The sequence below is a fragment of the Loxodonta africana genome, chromosome 14, assembly GCF_030014295.1.
Source record: "Loxodonta africana isolate mLoxAfr1 chromosome 14, mLoxAfr1.hap2, whole genome shotgun sequence".
Classification (NCBI taxonomy): domain Eukaryota; kingdom Metazoa; phylum Chordata; class Mammalia; order Proboscidea; family Elephantidae; genus Loxodonta; species Loxodonta africana.
In genome coordinates this window covers 63,006,035-63,031,324 of record NC_087355.1, presented here as the reverse complement: position 1 = coordinate 63,031,324, position 25,290 = coordinate 63,006,035, and the positions used below count along the sequence as shown (strand labels likewise).

Here is a 25,290-nt window from a genome sequence, read left to right as displayed (position 1 = left end):
TCTTATTCAATGTCCAGCTTTTAGATGTGTATGAGGTGATTGAAAATGCCATAGTTTGGGTCAGGGACACCTTAGTCCTCAAAGTGACATCTTTGCTTTTGAACATGTTAAAGAGGTCTTTTGCAGCAGATTTGCCCAATGCAATACAGCATCTGATTTCTTGACTGCTGCTTCCATGGGCATTGGTTGTGGATCCAAGTAAAATGAAATCTTTGACATCTTCAATCACTTCTTCATTTATCATAAGGTTGCTTATTGGTCTAGTTGTGAGGATTTTTCTCTTGTTTATATTGATGTGTAATCCATGCTGAAAGCTATAGGCTTTGACCTTCATCAATAAGTGCTTCTAGTCCTCTTTGATTTCAGCAAGCAAAGTTATGTCATCTGCATATTGGAGATTGTTAATGAGTCTTCTTGATTCCATGTTCTTCTTCATATAGTCCAGCTTCTTGGATTATTTGCCCAGCATGTGGATTGAATAAGTATGGTGAAAAGATACATCCCTGATGTATACCTTTCCTGGTTTTAAACTATGTAGTATCCCCTTGTTCTGTTTGAACAACTGCTTTTTGATCTATGTACAGACTGGTCATGATCACTAACCTTACCAAAACACCTTCCTAGATGTGCTCTTCAAATAATTTGCTCTGACTATAACAATTCCTTGCCATACCATGGAGGGTGGAGGGAATTAGGAACTCTCCCTATAGAAAAATGTGGCACATAGGTTTGACTTTGTTAAAATGAAGATCTGTGCAGGTAAATGTAACAAGTAATAGCATTTTAGACTTGGGGAACAACAGGAAAAAATAGAAGATTTTAAAGGGTTTGGTACATTCACGTAAGGCCAAGAAGACTATTCTGTACTGTTATACAAGTAGAGTATATAATGTGTAAAATGACATAAATGCCTGGGTTTTTAAGGGAAATAACTTTATATTATATATTAAGGAGTTTGTAATTCATCTTATAGGAATTAGAGATACATCAGATCTTTGTATATCTATATACAAAAGCAGTATACATCTTATGCAAAACCAAAAAAAAACAAACAAACCCAGTGCCATTGAGTCAATTTTGACTCATAGCGACCCTATAGCAGTTAAGGGTAATTCACTCACTTCTCACTTATTGACCATGTTAGGTTCCAGAGAAAAGGCCTTTATGCAGAAACAGAGGATGACCACATCAGACCACAAAATGGAAGATGACTACATTATTTCATAACTTCCAAATTATATAATTACAAAAATACCAAATCACATCATTACAGAAATGCCAAATTCCATAATTACACAATTGCCAAACTGCTGAGAATCCTGGCCCAGGCAAGTTGACACAAAACCTTAACCATCACAGCCAGTATCGCTCTTGCCTCACACCTCAGCATTCATTAGTGACAGAGGTTAATGTGCAAAATAGTTGGATAGTATATTTTTTCTTTATTATTGTCAGGAATGCTAAATGTCAGGTAATGAGACAGTTGACAAGTGAGGAGTAGGTGTAACCAAATCTTTATTTTAGAAAGAAGAATATAGCAAATGAGGATAGAACAGAGAGATAAATTGGAGTATAAGAAAGTAGTTAAATAGTTATTTCTAGTTCTGGTCAAAGATGATTATAAAGTACTGGGCAGTGGGAAGAGAAGAAAAAAAAAAAAAGATGTTTCAGAGGAGAAATAGATAGGTCTTGAGGAGTGCTTATGTATGTTAGGGAGGCAGAGACGATATTTAGAAATTGTTTAAATTAAAAGTTAAATAAAAAGGGCGTTGTATTTAAAAATCTCATTGGATGTCCAGCAGACAGTGAGAAAATTTTCTAGAAATCAAGTGAGATGCCATAGTTGGTCATGTAGATTTGAGTTATCAACACATAAATGACCATTGCGGTCATAGGAATGAATTAGAATAAATTAACTACTCGGAGAGACTTTTGAACAAAGAGAAAACATGCCATTACATCAATTCACAATGGAACAAAGACAAAGGGTATTAAGTAGAAGTACTTAACACATATAGGGAAAGACTCAAAAGTTAAGTATTATATAAAGAAGGCAGAGAATGTCAAGCAAAACTTATCAATAGTGTCAATTACTGCTAAAATGAAATATGAAGAATAATTAAGAGATATTAGATTTATCAGCTAGGGGGTCATTTCCAGTCACTAAGAAAATAATTTCAATACTGAAATGAGAGCAGAAGTCATACTGAAGTACTTTCAAGAGTGAATAGAAGAAAGTAAGTAGTGAATATAGAAGACTTCAAAGCAGTTAGGCAGTAAATAGAAAAAGACTGGTCGGTAGAAATAATGTTGAAGGAAGAAAAATATCAGTATTATATTCTCCTTATTATAAAATGGAGCCCTGGTAGCATAGTGGTTAAGAGACTGACTGCTAACCAAAAGACCAGCAGTTCAAATCCATCAGCCATTCCTTGGAAACCCTCCGGGGAGTTTCTACTCTGTCTTATAGAGTCACTATGAGTTGGAATAGACTTGAAGGCAACAGGTTTGTTTTTTTTTTTTTTTGGTTTATTACAAAATAACATGGTTTTGTTGTTTAAAATTTTAGATTCAGAGACAAACAAGAGGAAATTAAATGTAACCATTACCAGAGCTAGGCATAAACAAGTTGAAAGAGTGATTGTTTGGAATAGACTTATGCTAAAATACAAGGTAAAGGGCAGAAACTAGTGGGAAAAAAAAAAAAAAGCTATACTTAACATATTAGAGAGGCATACTTTCACACTTTTAGTGCCAAGAGGATAAGACTTGTAGTGAGAAAACCTGAGCTCGAATCTCGACTATGCTTTTTATTTACTTTGTGACCTCAGGCAAATCAAGCAAACTTTGGGACATCCAGAAACTGATCTGCAAAGTGGCGATGATAATAGCTACATGAAGACTTAAATACATATGAAAATGCATATTTAACTGAACAACACTGAAAAATAAAATATTGATGGATTAGAAAACAAAAGCATGGATAGGATTTTAATGCAATGGGATGAAGAAGCACAAATCAAAAGTAATGACAGCAAGAAAGTTTGTGGTAGTCAAGAAGGAAGCTGAGAAACTGGTGAAGGACGATGGTCACTAACTCTTTTGTTAAGTAGAAAAAAGAAGACGACTGAGGAGGCATTACAACTTTTAACTTTTTTGGAAATTTATTAAAATAATTCCAACTCAGTTCTTTTTATAACTCAGAATGGTCAAACTCACAGTTATAAAAACAGAGAGAGTAATTTGATATTAATGTCTCAACTATTTGCTTTTATGAATCCTAGGGCACTTAATAAATAAAAATGAAAATACTGCTTAGATTGCTTAATCAATCCAAGTCTTTGCTTCTTTCTCTTTGTAGACTTTTATTAACAGAATATTGGATGAATATACCTCTCTGTAATTAAACTAATCTTTTTATTCAGAGTCAGGATAATTTATCATGCCTCACTTTATTCATAACTAGCTTTCAATTAATGATAAAAATATTGAGCTTATAAATCACAGTCTTTAAAAAAACTCTAATTTTGATAAGTGGCATTAGAATTCTATAATATATAAAGTATTTCAGTGCAGTTATAATCGTGCCATTTTAAGTTTAAAGTCTATTTGATAGGTATTTTATTGCCATAGTTTTGCATGTGGTATATGCCCATCTTTTAAAATGCAATTTCTCTTTCAGTGAAGACTTGTGGCTCTAATCTTCAAGGACCAAGTGGTACCTTTACGTCTCCCAACTTCCCATTCCAGTATGACAGCAATGCACAATGTGTCTGGGTCATCACAGCGGTGAATACAAATAAGGTAAGAGAGAAAATCATTTGAGGTAGAAAAGCATAATCAGAACGACAAAGGTAAAGAGATCGTGAGGAAAGTACACTACAGAAAATTCATAAGGTGTGATTTCTGTAATATTTTCCTAGGCATATGTATATAAGAAATTTGAGGAAAATAAATAAAATAATAATATAATTGCAGTTCTAATTATTAACATATTCATGATAAATCCATTAAAATTATAAATGAATATTTTCTGGGATACATTTTTGAAGGTTGTATTTTTTTTCCTTAAAAGGAACCTTGAATAATTTATTTTTACTGTATGTCTTTTCTGCTTAACATATCATCCAAGTATACCATTTACATATATAGATGACTTTTGTTTCAGTCTTTCTGTATTGCTATAGGTCTTTACTGTAAATAGTTTAATGTGATCTGTACTAACAGAGGATTCATATTATAGATATGTCAACAGGTTGGATTGTCTTCGTGTTTGATTCTAAGATGAGTAACATCTAAATGTGCATTTGCCTATGCACTTCGAGCAAAATGATAGCACTGAATATGTGTGAGCGCAGCTCAAAAATAAGTTTCCTCTCCTGCTGTGTCTGTCTTGCTTCTCTTTGTAAAATATGCTTTTACAACAATAGAAAACACCTATGTAGGAAAAACTGGCATTTTTCTCTGATTGCTTGTTGCGTTCTCTGAATTAGATTAAGTTTGGTGGTAAAGCACACACAGTCAGATCAAATTGTTGTTCAAATACTGACTTACATCTTAATAAGTGATAAAACTTAGTTATTTAACCTCTCTGAAACTCAGTTTATTTATATATAAAATGTGAATGTTAAAGAGCATATCATGCCCTGGTGGCACAGTGGTTAAGCATTCAGCTGCTAACCGAAAGGTCAGCAGTATGAATCCACCAAGTGCTTCTTGGAAACCCTATGGGGAAGTTGTAGTCTGTCCTTTAGGGTCACTATGAGTCTGAATTGACTCACAGCAAATTTCTTTTTTTTAAAGAGTATATATTCATAATGTTATTGGGGGAAATAGAGCACTTCATAGAATTAGTATTTTAAATACATTAATCATTCTTACATAAAGCATATAGAACATTTTTTTTCCCTTAAGTACCTTAATTTCTTAGTGATGCTGTAAGAGAAATACCATAAGAGGGTGGCTCTAACAAACCAAAATTTATCTTTGCACAGTTAAAGAGTCGAAAATTTCAAAATTCAAGGCACCAGCTCTATGTGAAGACTCTGAGTACACTCTGGGGGAAAATCCTTGTCTCAGCTTCTCTAACTTTCCTCTGGACATTCTCTGGCACTCTCCACATTGCATTTGTCTTTCCTCCATTTGTGTTTGCTTACTTTTGTGTCTGTGCTGCTCTTTTTATTACTCAGAAGTGACTGGATTTAAGACACACACTAAACTGATATGGTCTCATTAATATTTCAAAGAAAACTGTATTCCCCAAAGAGATTATATCCACAGATCAGGGGGCAGGACTCCAACACATATTTATACCTAAAAAACCAAACTCATTGCCGTTCAATCAATTCTGACTCATAAAAAAAAAACAGCCCTGTATTTAAGAGGGACATGATTCAATCCGTAACACTAAGAATAGGTAACTTCTACGTATCTAAAGGAAAAAGTGATTTGGGAAGGACTGGATGGATGTGCTAATATCATACAAATCAGCCCACCTCTCTGCTCAGATATCCATTTTTGGCATTTTGCTGCATTACCACCTCTCAGAAATGTTTATGATCTTAAAATTATATACACACACACACACACATATCAGGTTCATGAAACCTAATTCAAAGAGTAAAAGAGTAGGTTTAAAGATCAACTTAATGGTTAATTTCAGTTGCCTCATAGGAACACCCAGGCTTAAGAATCAGAACTACATCTTGGGGAACATCTAGCTCAATTGACATAACATAGTTTATAAAGAAAATGTTCTACATTCTACTTTGATGAGTAGTGTCTGGGGTCTTAAAACCCTGTGAGTGGCCACCTAGGGTACTCCACTGGTCTCACCCCTTTGGGAACAAGGAAGAATGAAGAAAACTAAACCTATAAGGGAAAGATTACTTCAAAGGACTAATGGACCACATCTACCACGGCCTCCACCAAACTAAGTCTAGTACAACTAAATAGTGCCCAGCTACTGCCACTGACTGCTCCTCTGATGGGGATCAAAATAAAGGATCCCAGAAAGACCTGGAGAAAAATGTAGAATAAAATTCCAACTCAAAAAGAAAGACCAGACTTGCTGGCCTGACAGAAACTGAAGAAACCCTGTGAGTATGGCCCCCGGACACCCTTTCAGCAAAGTAATGAAGTCACTCCTGAGGTTCACCCTTCAGCCAAAGATTGGACTGGCTCATAAAACAAAACGAGGCTAAAGGGCACACCAGCCCAGGGACAAGGACTAGAAGGCGGAAGGGAACAGGAAAGCTGGTAATTGGGAACCCAAGTTTGAGAAGGGAGAATGTTGACATGTCATGGGGTTGTTAACCAATGTCATAAAATAATATGTGTACCAAAAAAAAAAGAAGAATCAGAACTACATTAGAGATCTACCCTGTTAGAATTATCTGTGTAAACTTGGGAAAATTGCCAAATCCACTCCCTTGCAATATGAAGAAAAATATTTTATCCAGCGAAGCTGTGTCATCAATTCAACAAATATTTAGTTATTGAATACATTCTCTGTGCAAATCATTGGATTGCTGAGAAAATAAAGAATATAAAGTACTTGATAAATAAAGTAGCATAACATTAGCAACATGCTCAGCACTAGTTTCAGCACTATTTATGAATTATTTAATGCTCACAAGACTCCTGTGAGATAGACACTTTCATTGTCTGCATTTAACAGAGAAGTTAAATAACTTGGCCAAGATAATTAGCAAAGGTCAGAGCTGTGTACTTTATAATGTATGTGTTATGTACCAGAAGATATCTTACATTACAATATAAGTATCTTATCCTAAGATACCCAAAAAAACCAACCCAGTGCCGGCAAGTCAATTCCGACTCATAGCGACCCTATAGGACAGAGTAGAACTGCCCCATAGAGTTTCCAAGGAAACTAAGATAAATGTAAAGTAAATTCATTAAAACACATTCCATTAATCTTGTTTTGAGACACAAATCTTTGGTGTCATGGCAACTACCTATAATTGTAATCAAAATGTGATATTACCTCCTGTTCTGTAAGATACTTGTTTTGCTAAGTTTAAATCATTGTCATTACTCTGTTACTTAAAATTTCAGAGGTCACTGCAATTTTCCTTTTTCGTTTTGCCTAAGCTATCAAATGGAGCCCTGGTGGCATAGTGGTTAAGAGTTCAGCTGCTAACCAAAAGGTCAGCAGTTCAAATCCACCACCTGCTCCTTTGATACTCTGTGGGGCAATTCTACTGTACTATGGGGTCGCTCTGAGTCAGAATTGACTCAACAGCAACAGGTTAATCTACCAAACACTTATCTCCTCTTTCTCTCACTAAAAATTTTTTGAATTTTTTTTTTCTAAGTAGAACTTAATAACTTGCACTTCCTTGTTAGTTTTATCAAATAGCTATATGTAGACATTAATTTTTGATCTATTGATATACCTATACCTTCTGTCTTAGTCATCTAGTGCCACCATAACAGAAATACCACAAGTGGATGGCTTTAACAAAGAGAAATTTATTTCCTCATGGTAAAGTAGACTAACAGTCCAAATTCAAAGCTTGAGCTACAGGAGAAGGCTTTCTCTGTCGGCTCTGGAAGAAGGTCCTTGTCCTCAATCTTCCCACAGTCGAGGAACTTCTCAGATGCATGGGCCCCGGATCCAAAGGCACACTCTGCTCCTGGTGCTGCTTTCTTGGTGGTATGAGGTCCCCAACTCTCTGCTTGCTTCCGTTTCCCTTTTATCTCTTGAGAGATGAAAGGTGGTGCAGGCCACACCCCAGGGAAACTCCCTTTGCATTGGTTCAGGGAATTGACCTGAGTAAGGGTGGTGTTACAATCCCTAGTCCTTTCAACATAAAATTACAATCACAAAACATAGGACAACCACACAATACTGGGAATCATGCCCCAATCATGTTAATGCACACATTTTTTGGGGAGTATAATTCAATCCATGAGAACATCCTATAGAAATTGTTTTTTAAACATTTTAAATATGATCTAACTGTAAGAATTACATTTCATATCATGGCCCACTTGTCATGCATGCATATGTAATTCCGTACATATGTTGTTGTTGTTACGTGCCTGTAAAGTCAGTTCTGACTCATAGCAACCCTGTGAACAGCAGAACGAGACACTACCCAGTCCTGTGTCATCCTCACAATCGCTGCTATGCTTGAGACCACTACTGCAGCCACTGTGTCAATGCGTCTCATTGAGGGTCTTTCTCTTTTGCTTACCTTCTACTTTACCAAGCATGATGTCCTTCTCCAGGTACTGAACCTTCCTGATAACAGCCCCAAAGTACATGAGACAGAGTCTTGTCATCCTCACTTCTAAGGAGCATTCTGGCTGTACGTCTTCCAAGATAGAATTGTTCATTCTTCTGACAATCCATAGTATATCCAGTATTCTTCACCAACAGCATAATGTAAAAGCATCAATTCTTCTATGGCCTTCCTTATTCATTGTTCAGCCTTCACATGCGTATGAGGTGATTGAAAATTCCATGGCATGGGTCAGGTGCATCTTAGCCTCGAAGTGCCATCTTTCGTTTTTAGCACTTTAAAGTGGTCTTTTGCAGCAGATTTGTCCAATGCAACATATTGTTTTGATTTGTCGACTGCTGCTTCCATGGCCATATCCAAAAAAAAAAAAAAAAAAAAGCCAAACCCATTGCTGTCAAGTCAATTCCAAGGGTTCCCAAGGAGCAGCTGGTGAGTTTGAACAGCTGACCTGTTGGTTAGAAGCTGTATCACTTAACCACTGCACCACCAGGGCTCCATGGGCATATAGTACCAAAGTAACATTTTTCTTAACACGTGAATGTTGCTGTCTATTTAGTATTTTGGGTTATTCTAGTCTATTCCTTTTACAAACACCTACTAAATAGATTTCATGATGCACTAACAAAATGTAACTTGTAGTTTGTAAAACACTGTTGGAAATATTTGCTTCCATAGATTACCACCTGGGATTCCAAAATACCACAGGTAGGTGGCTTCAGAAGCCCTGGTTGCACAGTGGTTAAGAGCTTTACTGCTGACCAAAGGGTCCTGCAGTTCAAATCCATCAGCCATTCCTTGGAAACCCTATGGAGCAATTTGTCCTATAGGTCAATGTGAATTAGAATCAACTAGAAAGTAATGGGTTTGTATTTTTGGTTTAGGGCAGCTTCAACAACTCATTGAAAAACATGGTTCTCTTTAGTTATTTGTTATACTTAACTTTTGTATTAATGCAGAAAAATCATCAATAAACTCTTTTCTTTCATATTCAATCTTTTGGTTGAGTAATTTATAGGTGACAGTGTCTTATACTAAAATATTAGACCATTAAATTATTGTCATTTTTGCTGTTCAGTTTACAAACTATCTTATTTATTTAGTGCTGCTGTAACAGAAGTACCACAGTGAGTGGCTTTAACAAACAGAAATTTATTTTCTCACAGTTTAGGATGCTAGAAGTCTGAATTTAGGGCTCCAGCTCTAGGGGAAGGCTTTCTCTCACTGTTGGCTCTGGGGAATAGTCCATCTCTTCAGCTTGCTTCCTGCTTCCTTGGAGATCTCCATGTGGCTTGACATCAGTCTTCTCCCATCTCTGCTCTGCTCATTTGTTTGATCTCTTTTATATCTCAAAAGAGATTGACTAAAGATATACCCTGCATTAATCCTGCCTCATTAACATATAAAGACAACCTATTCCCAAATGAGATCACAACACAGGTATAAAAAAAAAAAAAAAAATTTTTTTTTTTTTTCAATAGGTTAGGATTTACAATACATATTTTGGGATGACGTAATTCAATCCAAAGCACAAACGTGCAATTAAGCTAAATAAAATATAATGGCAGAGCATTGCAATCTTAAAGTAATATATACTTTTGATATTTCTTCCTCTTTGAGGAAAGGATTTAAACCAACAGGTTCCTCCCCAAAAAACAAACTCACGGCCGTTAAGTTGCTTGTGACTCATAGTGACCTTGTAGGACAGAGTACAAATGCCCCATAGGGTTTCCGAGGAGTGGCTGGTAGATGTGAATTGCCGACCTTTTGGTTAGTGGCCAAATGCTTAACCACTGCACCATATATTTTTGATATTTCTTCCTCTCTTGAGAAAGGATATGAACCAACAGATTTAGGCAGACCTTAAAGTCAGCTGGCAAATGAGCCCGAGAAATATAATTTGCAATGTCTGAAACTTAGCAGCACAGAGCAGCACAGAGAAGGGTTGGCTTGGCTCTGAGCTAAAAGAAAGCACATAAATAATTAGCATAGATTTGCAGTTTAATAGGGGGAGTCTGTAGGAAGAGCTAGTTTGAGAGAAAAGAAAACAAAAGTTCAGTTTGGGAAATGTTACATTTAAGATGCCTATGAAGTTGGATATCGGATTGGATGTACAAGTGTGGAGGGAAAAAAAATAAAACGAGTTGGGAATGGAGATATAAATTTGTGAGTTGTCAGCATAAAGATGTTATTTAAAGCCATGAGACTGAATGAGATCACAATATATGTAAGTCTTAGGAGGAAAGTCCAAGTTAGAATAAATAATGGATGAACAACCATTAAAGACTAATGAGTTAGGTACCTAATTGGAAATATGTTTTTTTTTTGGTATGTGGTTTTTCTTATATTACATTTTTATACAATTAAAGTCAATCTGTTCTCAACCCAGGATCCAAATGACCATGGGGAAATCATGTCTTGGAATGTCTAAAATATGTCTGTAATATTTTTCAAATGTAAATACATAAACATACTATTAAATTATAAAATATATTTATAATGTTAATATATTCATACCATGTAATATATTACTGATGAAGTTAAAAGCCTACCATCTTCAGTATGGATTATACCTCAACATAAAACAAACAAAAATCCTCACAACTGGACCAATAATCAAGATCATAATAAACAGAAAAAATACTGAAGTTGTTAAGGATTTCATTTTAATTTCCTTGTTGATTGGATACACATTCAATGCACATGGAAGCAGCAGTCAAGAAATCAAAAGATGTATTGCGTTGGGCTAATCTGCAGCAAAAGACCTCTTTAAAATCTTAAAGGCAAAGATGTCACTTTGGGGATGAAGATATGCCTGATAGGAGCCATGGTATTTTCAATTGCCTCATATGCATGAGAAAGCCAGGCAATGAAAAGGAAGACTAAGAATAATTGACACATTTGAATTGTAGTATTGATGGAGAGATTTTTTATACTGAATATACCATGGATAGCCAGAAGAAAGAACAAATCAGCCTTAAAGGAGGTACACCAGAATGTTTTTTAGAAGCAAGGATGGTGAGGCTTTCTCTCGCTTACTTTGGACATATCAAGAAGGACAATCCCTGGAGAAGAACATCATGCTTGGTAACGTAAAGGGTCAACTAAAAAAGCGGAAGACCCTTAATGGATTGACACTGTGGCTGGAACGATGGGCTCAAATATACCCACTATTGTGAGGATGGCACAGGACCAGCAACATTTTGTTTTATATTATGGGGTCACTATTTTTTTTATGAGTCAGAGCCGACTTGATGGCCTTTAACAGCATTATAGCAACATCTGGCTATTTGACTTTTTTCTTAATCAATTGATAATAAACAACCCCATTAATTTTTTCCATGATATTAAAAATGTACTCCTTATTATTCAGAGAATAAAGTTTAACATGACCTATGTGAATCAGTGAAGAAGGACAAGATGCTAGCACGATTTTTAGTGTATATACTTAAAAACTCATTCTGGAGGGTCTTAAACTATTTATAAATAACTTCCATATAATTCAAATAATGCATGTACATAGTTGGGATCTAACAGTCAAAAGCCCCGATTTCTTGTGAAGGTCATTTAACATCTCTGAGTCTTAGTTTCCTCAATTTTAAAGCAGGACTAATATCCCTGCCCTGCCACATCACGGGACTGTTGGAGTATAACACAATTTAATGAACAGAACATCACTTTGTACATTGGAAATGATGTAAATATATTGTTTATGCTTAGTATTTGCACTATTCCTTATTCTAAAATGATGTTAGGTGTATGAGTCTTCATCAAATAGACCATAATACATATGTTGAGAGGATATTTAAACATAAGAACAGTACCGAGCACATAGTGGGTGTCCAGTTAACATCTACTGCATAAATAAAATAACTAATATATAAGAAAAAGCAACACATGAAATATGTGAGAAATTATACTTTGATCTAGTATAGTTTAAAATCAGTGTACAATATATAACAAATAACTTATTGACATTTGTGATGCTTTATAAATAAATGCTACCAAAATATTAAGTAATATTTAGATCTTCATATTGTTTTTGTAGCATTATCATATGTCATAGTTATTGGACTTTTCATACCCGTCTGCAAAATTTTCACTATAGAAGCTCATATTTTTCTGACAGATAACACTTGTTTCTGCTGAAATGATGTGTTAAATGGAAGTTTCTCTCTTCCCTTATGTTTTCAAGGACACCTGCCTCAAACTTAAATGGAGATCAAAAAAGACAAACTTTTTTAGTAGAGGCAGGTTAATTCCATTCATTTGTTTATTTTTTTTTTAAATAAGTAGTAGAAGTCAATTTTATATAATTAAAAAATTCTTTAGTAGAATGTAAAGAACTAATTGCAAATTTTGTGGGACAGGTAAAATAATTAAATTGTGAAATATTTTACTCATACATTCACTGCGGCATTTAAGCCCACATTTATTTTTGGATCCATAAAATATCCATTCAATAATCCTTCCCATAAACTCTTCAGGCTTCAGAATATACCCTAGACCTCCACCCATAAATACTGATTGTCACTGGAGCCTTTCTACCTTGTCACCATTCCATCACTACAGCTAGCCTTTGCCACCTCCATTTAGCCTGTCCGCTTACGGATAGGTGCTTTTTATCCTCCTAACAGTTGGAGAATTGAGTCCTGTGCCAAGCTGCAGTGCCAGCTCTGAGACTTCAGCCAGGCATGGAAAGTGTCACTTTTCTGCACGCTGCAGTTGTCTTAATTTGAGTTTCCAAAAATAAGACCTGTGCAAGTGATTTATTTTAAAAAATGGACCCAAGAGGAACTATTAATTGAGTGGAGGAAGCAGAACAGGAAAAAAGGAGAAGTTAAATAAGGTGCAATTTCAGGCAACATTCCAACCTCAGCCTGATCCCATGAAGTGTAAATTACCCCTGAGTTTGTCCCAACTGAAAAGAAGGGGGATGGGCTTTCACACTTCTGCATCCCATGATCATAGACTAAGGGTCATCTAGGCCCTTTGTGGCTTATGTGTGGGCAGAGTGACTCTTCATAGTCTAAGGGAAGCCTCCAGAAGAAGAATTGTATATTACAGGAATTTAGAGGCAAATGCACATTGAAAGTAGACAATGGGCACCAGAAAGGGCAAGAGGCTTCTGAGGGTATCTGAATGGAGCACTGACAGTATTTGCTGCAGTAGAAAAGGAGCTAAAGAGAAGAAACCCAAGACAGCAGTTCAGGGATAAACTAAAACCAAAGCCAGTTTGACAATCTAACCAAGTCATTATACAGAAAGAGCCTAGGAACAAAGTGCAGATCTTGGTATAAAATAATAGAATGGAAGTCAGGAAAACAAACTAGAAGCTTCACCAAACCAAAGAGAATAGCTTCAGCCACTCTTTATAGAATGCCTCGTTTGACAGTAGCAGAACTATTAAAGGTGTCTCATTTGTCCCTCCTTTTGATTGAATCGTGCCTGTCTAGCACTTCTTATTCATAACTTCTGCCAATGAGACCTGTCCTTTTGACTAGATGGTTTTTTTTTAGTTCATTATAGTTAAAATGAGTCTCTCTGTGCAGTCAAAATTAGTAGATATTTAAAAAATACACAAACTATACATAAAGAAAAAGATAAAAAGAAATATTCCAAAATTTAAAAGGATTATCTCTGAATATAGGACTACAGATATTTTTTTCCCTTAATATTTCTATGTTAAAAATTTCAATAAAAAAAAATTCAATAATAAACAAGGGGTACTTTGTACTAAAATTATTTTTCAAAATGATAATAAGTTAATAAAAAGAAAAAGAACAGTATGGCTATACAATGACTGCCATTATTGGCTGCTTCTTTCTTACCTTTATAAACTTTCTCTTCTCCTGGTTTTGAAATCTGTTTTCCTAAGTTGCCTCCTGTTATCTCAGTCTTTTCCCAGTACCCACCACTCTCTTCCAACCCCTTAAAAATCATTGTTCCTCAGTGTCCTGAATTCAAACTTTCTTCATTCTACATTCTTCTCTTCTTTCAAATATATAAATACAAAGTTCAATGAATACATTCTAGGTCATTAATATGTCTTGACGTTGCCTGACTCTCTCAGCCAGGTTTCCATTATTTCTCCTTTGAAACTTCTCAACTAGTAAATCTTCATCTCATTTAGTTGCCTACTCCAGCTCTAATGACTCTATAAACAAATTCAGTGTGATATTTTAAAAACTAAATTCTAAAATGAAAGCATCTCCTTCCTTAGTAAGATATTTAAGTGGATCCACATGGCTGGAGCTATGAACAACCTGAACTCTCTTATCTCCCTTGTCCCATTCCCCAACATTCGACATCTTCCCAATGTACTATCAGAGCCCTCTGGTTTGGGGGTATGTTGTTCCCTCTGCGGAGAATAGATTTCCACACTTCATTTGCACCTCTCTAAATTCATGGCCTTGCTTATTCTTGGCAATTCTTTAGAACTCAAGTCATGTTTCACCTTTTCATGGAAGCCTTCCTTGTCTTTCCTCCTAGACTGATTTAGGAAAACCTGCTGTACATACTAGCTCACCAGTTATCTGACTATATTTTAATTATCTGACTATTTCAGATAATTTTTTAGCTGAGACATCAGATATCTGACTATCCCTGACTATATTTGATATCTGACTATATCATACTATATTTAATTATATTTACTCACCTCTTTTCCTTATTTTTCCCCTTAAAGACAAAAAAAAAAAAAAGAAGTCTTCAGTCTTTGTGTCCTTAACATCTAGTAGAGTAGCTGCCATATGGGGTTTCCTCAAATCAACATTTGTCGAAAGAACTGGTTAAAATTTTCATAGGAAAAAAAAATTGATAATTTATTTACATCTTTGTCAGCTTTCCTTGGGAACTTCTCTGGTATTTAAAATAAAGGTAGGTAAAGCATACAAAAAACAAAAATTATTTATTTATTTTTCCCAGTACTTCTCCCACTAATAACCTTTGGATGTCCCTACCACTTTAACCTCAATATTGTAATTGTTTTTAAATGGTATGCATAATCAGGACGGTGCTGCATGATAATTAGGCATAAGTAGTAAGCCATTCACATAAACAGTGGTAACTAGTATACTTTATGCAGCCAGGAAACCCTGGTGACATAATGGTTAAGTGCTATGGCTGCTAACCAAGAGGTCAGCAGTTCAAATCTGCCAGGCACTCCTTGGAAACTCTATGGGTCAGTTCTGCTCTGTCCTATAGGGTCGCTATGAGTCAGAATCGACTCGACAGGAGTGGATTTGTTTTTTTTGGTTTGGTTTATGCAGCCAAATAAAGCCTTTTGGGGGTTGGCACAGGAAAAGAAGGGTGAATCTGGACAAGAAAAAATACTCTTAATTAAAACTGTTAGGGTACATAGACTTATCAGTTGGGATTAGGTCTGCGTACCAGTGACAAAAAATGTGTAATAACTGAAGCTTGAACAGGATAGGTTTGTGGTCCAAGACTGATGGTATCTCTCAGGGACATAGATGGGCTTCTTCTAATTCATTACTCATCATCTCCAGGATGTGACCTTTGTTCACAAGTTCCAGCATGGTGTCAAACACATTACAGACACTGATTGGAGTAAGTGATAAAACGAAAACTGCAAAGGACAAGCACAATCTCATAAAGGAGTTGCCTGAAAGCTGCTACAAACACTTCCACTTATACCTTCTTTAGCATAACTTAGCCACGTAGTCATACTCAGTTGCAAAAGAAAATGGGAAATACGATATTTAAAGCAACTAGGTGCCTGCAAGAATTTCTACCAATGGAAGACGGGGTGAATGGGATATTGGGGAAAGATGTGCCAATCTCTGTTACACAGTTTTATTCCAAAATTGATAAGTGAATAAAGGATGTTCCTATTTAACTAACACCAAATAAGAAGCCATATGTTATGAAAACAACAACAGTATTAATATCACTACTATTAATATTAATAGCATTACACTGGATATGGATCGAGTGCATGTGACAAACATAATGCTAAGCTTTTTTTTTTTTAATGTATCATTCACATTTAAGCTGACATTTGAAGGATGACAAGGGGCTAGCAATGCAGAGAGAATTCTCTGAGGCAGAAGAAGTGCTCGTAAAGGTCATTGAAAACCATGGGGTCTTCTAGAAAATAAAAAAGGGAGAGCGGTCCTGTCGCACAGTGAGTAAGGAGAAGAATAGAAGAAGTGAAACCTTGAGAGGTAGATAAGGCCCAGATCATATAGCGCCATTTGGGATTCATCCAAAAATATAATGAGAAGCCGTTGATAAACAAGATACCTAAATGGCTGTGCTCTCACTTCATTCAGATATCTCTCAAGTGTCACCTCCTCACCCCCTCCATCACTGACTACCTTCATTATTCTTTATTCCCTTGCTTTACTTTATTTGTCCTTATAACACTTCATAACACATATAAGTGTTATGAAAACTTTATATTGTATGAGATGTTATGCTTCTTGGTCTATGTATTGCATATTTGTATATTGTGTATTTCCCCAACTAAGGGAGAAAAGGTTATCCATATCACCAGTACTGGAGTTTTTAGGTAGGGGAGTTACATGATCTGATTTGTATTTTAACGTAACATTCAAAACTTAAACTAGAGGCTTATTAATTAAAATGCTGTTCAAAAAGTAGGCAAAAGTAGCATAATTACTTTTTCCACCCTTATCCCAGTACTGCTTCCAGAGAGTATTCGTTTATAGACTGGAAATCCATTTTCCCTGGATAGCTGTGGCAAGCAATTGATTTGGTGGCAGATGAATCGTCTTGTGCACTAGCTTAGACCTCCCAGGGTTTCCACCTAAATGACTATTCCAGGGAGAGAATTTTGCAGTTAAACAGGCCTTTCATAGATATCAACTAATGGAGACTCACCATTTAATGATTATGCTTAAAAAAATTACATAAAGTTAACACAGACTATGAATTAAGAAGCTTATATCCTTGCCCTCTAGTGTCATAGGAGCCCTGGTGGTGCAGGGGTTAAGCACTCAACTGATAATTGAAAGGTCAGCGGTTCAAATCCACCAACCGCTCCAAGGGAGGAAGATGTGGCAGTGTGCTTCCATAAAGATTATAGCCTTGGAAACAATATGGGGCACTTCTGCTCTCTCATATAGGGTCACTATGAGTTGGAATTGACTTGAGGACAATGGGTGTAATGTCAAAATAATAAGGATATAATGGGGAGAGTAATTAGAACCCACTGCATCGTTCATGTACATAAAAGTATATAGTATGAGTCTCACTACCATCACAGTGTGGTTAGTAATCTTGAACTAATCTTCCATTTTCTTAATAAACCCCAACTTGCAGATTCTTGGTAGATACATAGATAGGTATAGATACAGATGGATAAATGGAGATATACATGGATAGATGATAGGTACATAAATAGGTAACCTGGACCATGCTCACCACATTATAAATGTATGAAGAAGATCTGGGTTCCCTAAGAGGCAAAACCAGAAAAAGAGCCCTTTTTATCAAATTATCTTTAATAAGCCTCCTTTTTATTTGTTTTTCAGTAAAACAATATGCACAAATTTGTAATGAATATCATCCTGAAACCAAGAATATTATCTGTAAGGTATTTTCTTCAAATTCTGTAAATTCAAGTTGATAATTTATATGTTATGAAATTTAAATTTTATCTCCCAGTAGCTAAGCATAAATAAATGACAGAAAAGAACCAAAGATTTTGTGATGTTGTGTCATAGATTTAATATTTGATGCATCTTTCATTTTATGTAGCTTCTTTCTTTCAGTGGAACATTTGTAGTGCCGTATTTAATCTGTCATTGTTACATACCAGCAATCCCCTAAAGGGGAAGAGCAGTGTACAGATACAAAAGACATAGAAAAATAAAATAAAACTAAAAGCTTTTGTCATTCCATCAACATCTTCCTGTGTCCCCAGACTCCCCTCCACCCCTATCTCTAAAATATGTGGCCTTGTAAAAATTGAAACTCTTAACCTGATGTTGGTAAAAGTGGATGAGCCTAGAGAATTTCCTGAGCTGACACTTCTCATTTTTGAATGGTCTAGTTGAGAGTCTTGGGATTTATCTACTGCAATAAAATATTTAAGTGTAATATTACAGTTTATAATCCTTCTAGAATATGAGGGATTAATTATTTTCTCTAAAATAAGATTACATTCAAATGAATAAATGATGGGCTTGTTTATATCATACTTCAAACCTTACCTATTTCACAAAATTCATTTAAACTTACTCTGTATATTTCTTTTTTATAAAGACATGCAAATTAAGACAGTTACTATTTAAACATTTATTGAATATGGCTTCTTCATATGCATATGAAATACATATCACACACTATACATATCAAAAAGGCTATCTAGTTTTAGGATTTATTGGAAACACGCAATTTTTTAAATAAATGAACTTCACATTCTGCTCTGTATGAATTAGATATATACAGCCAATAAATTTGGTAACAGTCCTGTGAGGAAAAGAGTTCTGTGATTGTCTTTCAATAGTGCTTTCATATGTATGGGAAGGAAAACAATGTTGCAATCATTTTTATTTGGGAGAAAAAAAATCTCGACTGAGTCAATTCTTTTCCAGCCTTCTTTCACAGCCCAAGCCTATGTCCTAATCCCTCTGACACAGCCCCATTCACTTTAAAACCAGACTGCTTTCTGCTTCTAGAGTGAATATCTAAAAAACAAGTATAACTCTATCAAGCCTTTGCTCCACACTCTTAAATTTCTGCTCATCATTTCCAAAATAAATTTCACAATCATTAACATGATCTGATTCCAGCCCTCATTTCTAGTTTTCCTTTCTATCACCTCTTGTCTCAAATTTTATGACTCAAAAACAAAAAGAAACCCTCTTTCCACTGTGCCATCTTTCATGCTACAGCCTACAATGTCTTATCTACTCCACTGGACTTGATTGCCAAGGTTCAGAAAGTACACGAAAAAGGAAGTGCTTTAATTAGATGTCAAGTTTATTGTGCAGCAAGGCATTGCAAACCTTAAGTTTAATTAAACTTTGTATATTTTGTACTTATGCATGTTATGTACTCTGGATTTCTTCATCTGGTAGCAAAAATCATTATTAATGATAGAGTGATTTATCGCCATTCTGTAACAGACATATGAAAAAAGGCCACTCCTGGAAAACAGAAAATTTTAACAGCCTAGATTTGGAGAAGAAATCTTTGAATCACAATGAGGATGCCACCAAAACAAACAAACAAACAAAAAAAACTTCATCCTCAAAGCTTACTGTGAAGAGTGAAGTAAATCTACTTTGTGATTGTCTTGTTGTAGCTAATAAAAAAAAAAAAAAAATACCTATTTTTTATTGAGGGCCTATTACCCTGGTAGCATAGTGGTTAAGAGTTCAGTTTGGCTGCTAACCAAAAAGTCAGCAGATCAAATCCAGGTACTCCTTGGAAACCATGTGGGGCAATTCTACTCTGTTCTATGAGTCGCTATGAGTGAGAATCGACTCAACAGTAATGGGTTTAGTCTTTTGGTTTAGTCTTTTTTTAACAAACCTCATTTAATGTAATGCTACTATAACCTTGTTGCACTTGGGTGCCACTGAGTTGATTTTGACTCATAGTGATCCCACGTGACAGAGTAGAAATGCACCATAGGGTTCTCTAGGCTGTAATCTTTACACCAGTTCTTTCTCCCGTTGAGACACTGGGTGGGTTTGAGCCCTGAACGTTTTGGTTAGTAGCACACTTAACGACTGCACCATCAGGTGCCTTAAGAAGTATGAATTATGGATATTAATATATAGATAATGGAGACTTAAAGATGTTTTGTAAATTGCCCATGATAATTCAATATTCTGTAACAGAGATGGGTCTTAAACTCTAGGCTCTGCCTGTGCCCTTAAGTATACTATCTTTTCTTATTAATAAGTATAGCTTAGTATTAATGTTAAGGCATCATTAACTTGTTTAGTTAAACATCTTCAAAGGTTAAGTTGAATGCTGTACTAATTATAGCAGTACAAAATGTCTAATACAAGGTCAGTTGCTACAGAAATATTGAGAGATTTCATCAGCTTTCAGATTTATTTTGAAGCATAAAACAAGATATGAGAGAAAATTCCTATATTTTCCCAGAAACTGATGTAATATTTATTATTATTTTTCAGAAATCGTCTCCTCTTGCCATCACCATTTGATACATAAAGCATATGCCCAACACCAAAGAACATACTTATAATTTATTTTATCATGTATCAGCAATTTAAGACTTGGATAGTGTTTTGTTAATTGTAGATCTTTCTCTGGAAAAGCAGAATATCATAACGGCTAAGCACATGAACTCTGGCATCAAGTAAACCTGGGATTAAAGTTTGACGTAATCACTTACTAGCCAAATAAGCATGGACAAATTACTTGGGCAAGCCATTTTTTAATATTTAAACTAAAAAAAAAAAAAAACCCAAACCCAGTGCTGTCGAGTCTAGGACTTGATTATACCTATTTACCCATTAGAATGTTTTCAGCTTGTGTACAAGAAACCTAAATTCAATTCAAATGACTTAAATAGCAAGGAAATGCATTATTTAAAACACCATTTAGTCCAAAGACATTTAAGGTCCAGGCATACAGTGGAGAAAAAGAAAAAGGCTGTGTCTTAGCTCTGGTCATTTCCATCTGTGGGCTTTTTCCTCAGACTACATATTACAAGGTGGCTGCAATAGCTCTAGTCAATATATACAGACCCAATCACTTCCAAAGCTGACTGATTCTATCACTAAAACAACAAAATTTCCCAAGTGCCTCAGTGGTTTCCTTTGACCAGAATTATGTCATGTGCTAATATCCAGTCACTGGCAAGTGGGATGTGACTGCCAAGACTGACATAGACTGATTGTGACCCATTCCATGGCTCTCCAAATGGGACCAGCATTGCCTGAGGCATGAAGATGTACAGAAGAAGATGGCTAGCTCAGCAAAGTCAATGTTCAAAGCAGATGTTGAGTTGGCAACCAAGTGTCTGCAATAATCCTCCTTTTTGGTTATCCAACATCCATCCTTCTTTCCCTGAATTCACATTGTAAAATACCTACGTGAATTGTGTTCCTTTTTTCCATTAATAGAGAAAGCCCCTAATCTGTTAATTACTATATACAACTACAAGTCCAAAAAACTAAGTGATGCACTGGCTTCTCCATTACATCTAAATGGAATTAGTTATCGTCTAGAGACGCTTGGCCACAAGACAGGTTATCATAACATCCCATTTATAATAACAGAAAACAAATATGATTATTGCCAGAAGAAGTACCATTCATAAAATAGAGAATGGACCCTACAGAATGGCCACTGGTCCATAGCACAATACCATATTCTGCTGGACAGGATTAATGCAGGCTGCCTTCTCTGGCACTAGAATGAGTTCCTTGATTAGGTCTGAATTTAGCAGAACCCAGTTCATTGCTGAGATTTTATCTTGTTATAGTCATTCATGGATCCTAGTTTTGACCTCTGGGAGAATTTTTTTCTACTTCGTAGTATCATAGAATATTTTTTTTATTGCAGTCCTGTTCTAGACTTTGAGAGCAATCATATATTACCACTCTCGACTCTAAAACTGTGGGCACCTTTTGCCAGAATCCACCAACTCTGCTTTCTAATTCAGGAACAGATACGTGTATATCATTGATTGGGGAAGCTTAGGTCTCATGCTTGAACCCTGGATACAATGAAGGATGAGGGATTGAGGATCCAAAACACATTTGGAGGTATACTATGCTGCCTTCCAAGACTCCTACTTCCCCAAATACTGAGAGAGTATTAAGATTCTGGGTGGCCGAAATAATGTATAAATGTGCACTGTACTTACTTTTTGGGTTACAATAAAGCAATACACATATATTAATGAGCACAGTGTCTCATATAATATAATTTTTTTCATATATATTTAAAGTTTTTTTTAAATACCATGGGTACCAGGTATAATATGTACAGTTAAGGGGGGGGGGTCCCACATGACTTTATAAAACACGCTGTTGTTGTTAGGTGCTGTTGAGTTGGTTCCAACTCATAACGGTCCTCTGTATGACAGAGGGAACCATAGCCCAGTAGTTTTAAACCCTCTGTGAATGCTGCACAGATGAGAATTATGAGCTATAAATTTTATACCAGTTCTAACTAAATGTCCTATGAAAATCAATCTAGAGCCTTATGAAAAATGGATCTACTCAGCATTTAATACTTAATGTTATTTAAAGATTCCTCACTTCTAGAAAGCCAAAGTTTAAAAGGCATGAGGTTATTTTTAATTGACTGCACTAGCATATTAAAAGGGAAAACCTAACCCTCAATGAGTAGCATCTTTAACTGGTTAGAATCACCACTCCACAAATGCAAGCCAAGAGAGTGGCATTACTAGTTAAAAAAAAAAAAGTCAAGAAAATAATAAATTATTTAAATATTTTAGAGGTATATTTCATTATTCCAGCTTTTCTTTCATCAGTCCTATGAGCTAAACTTAGGGTTTTTCCCCTTCAAATAATTAAGAACAAGTCAGAGAAGCAAAAATGCATGGTGTTTCCTTCTCTACTAGTATACATATATTTTTTCCTATTTCACTACTAAATGCTTCAACCTGACAACCAACTAAATAGGAAGGGAAAGCGTCCATACGTTGATAACTATTGGTTGATTTTTTATGGTACCTTTTCATTTCAGTTTCACATTATGAAAACATAAATAGATAAAATGGCTACTTGGTCACTTCCATATTATGTTTTTAGTTGCTGTTGAGTTGATTCCAACTCATGGGACCCTATGTGGGCAGAAAAGAACTGTAGGGTTTTCGTGGCTGTGACCTTTCAGAAGGAGATCACCAGGCCTGTCTTCTAAGGAATCTCTGAGTAGGTTCCAATCACCAACCTTTTTTCTAATAGTCAAGTGCCTAACCATTTGTGCCACCCAGGGACTGTCCCCCATATTACAAGAGAAATTACACACGAAATTCCTGCTGTTATTTATGACCTTCCAGCTGTAAAAACAAGCTTTGTTTTGTTTTTTATTTGTATTTCCTTCATACATTTTAGTAAAGAATTTTTTTAACAAAATATCTCTATGATATTTTAGAATGCTACTCTAATATTTTGTTTATATTAACTACTCTAACTAAAGCAAAGTTAGTTTTTATATTTTTAGTGCACACATTTCACTTCTCTGGAGATAATCCAGTAATAATGTTAAAACTAAGCCTACATGAATCAAATTAAAATGAACGTGTTCTACAAATTCAGACTATTCTCATTGCTTAGTGATTGTCATTGAAACTGTTCAAGTATTATAAGTGTCTAAAGTTTCAGTGACAGCTCAGTGGTTAAGTGCTTATCTGAAAGTATTTGGATTAGTTAGTAATTAATTCATCTCTTAATTTAAAATGAATTAGGGTTCTCATTGTTGAATATATACATGCATGAATCTCAATTACAATTCAGGCAAAATAAAATCTACCATTAAGTGGGTGTCCAAATTTTTGAGGACATGATTTTACAATCATAGATATCAAAGGTTTAGCATAAAACTAGCAATCAATCAGTCAGCCACTTATTAGACACCTAATTTGTATCTTTTAGCCTGTTAGGCTTTGTAAGCCATGTAAAAGGAGACATTTCCTAATTTTAACTGCCATGTACTACTAGATATATTGTGAAATGAATTGAGTAAATTGGATCATGAGATTTCCTCTTCTGACAGATGTGAATGAGGTACTCTGGAAGGTCCTTACGCTGAAATACTAAGAGGTCCTTGATATTTACAAGAAACTTTTCAGTCTATTGTTGGGTGACAACAAAGCAAAAGAAATCTTCAAGAACAATACATACATATGTACAAAATATATATGTACGGATATACAAAATGGAAAAAAAGTGAGCTTAAGTGAAATAGGTAAAAGCTTGGCCTTTCTGGGGCAGAGGGCAAAACATCTCTGAAAATTTAAATATTAAAAAAAAGGAAATAAAAATAATTGAAATTTGTACAAATACGGAGCATGATTTCCAAACAAAGTTACACAGAAAATGAAATAAAATAAAACAACAAATTCTCTGCCACATGCACCTCTCTACAATGTGGCAGCTTGTTTCTTCAAACCAACAAGAGAGTGTGTCTTCTGCCTTCTTTTGTATCTGAACCTCTTTTGAAGGTCTTGCTTGAATTGGTCAGGCCCATCCAAGATAATCTCTTTTTTCATTAACTTAATGTGAACTGATTAGAGACCTTAATTACATCTGCAATATTCCTTCACCTTCAATATGTAAGTAAACTGATCACTGGTGTGATAGCTCATCACATTCATAGGTCTGGCCCACACTCAAAGGAAGGGATTATATGGGACTTGTTTTTGTACACCAAGGGGTAGGAATCTTGGGGACCATATTAGAATTCTAATTCACACATTTTATAAAGTAAATTCCCAAAAAGATTAACAGTTTGGACAAATATAACTTTACAGTTTTGGATCATAGCCCACAAAAAATTGGTACTTATAATAAAACCAAAAAAAAAAAAAAAAAAAAAACCTATGGCTGTTGAATTGATTCTGACTCATAGTGACTCTATAGGACAGAGTGGAACTGCCCCATCATAGATTTTCCAAGCAGTGAATGGTGAATTCCAACCGCTGACCTTTTGGTTAGCAGCCAATCTCTTAATCACTGTGCCACCAGGGCTCCATAATGTTAAAAAAAAATAAAGAAAAGAAAAATCTTGCCATTGAGTCAATTCCAACTCATAGCAACCCTAAAGGACAAAGTAGAACTGCCCTGTAGGGTTTCCAAGGAGCGCCTGGTGGATCTGAACTGCCAACCTTTTAGTTAGAAGTTATAGCCCTTAACTGCTATGCCACCAGGGTATCCACCATAACATAACATAATAGATGAACAAATTCTACTCCATTAAAATTAATAATTTCTCTTTATCGATAAATTTAGAAAAGTTAAAAAAAAAAAAAAAAGCTATACACTTGAAGAAGATACTGCAATACATATAAGATATAAAA

The 25,290-nt window shown here is 35.3% G+C and overlaps 1 protein-coding gene across 3 annotated transcripts in view; it reads left to right on the top strand.

Moving 5' to 3' along the window:
* Positions 1–25,290, top strand: part of CSMD3 (CUB and Sushi multiple domains 3) — a 1,388,861-nt gene that overhangs the window by 696,833 nt on the left and 666,738 nt on the right. For all 3 annotated transcript variants that reach the window (XM_064268007.1, XM_003408442.3, XM_003408441.3), the window contains one exon: positions 3,683–3,804. In XM_064268007.1, the coding sequence (XP_064124077.1) occupies positions 3,683–3,804 (122 nt within the window). The remainder of the gene's footprint in view (positions 1–3,682; positions 3,805–25,290) is intronic.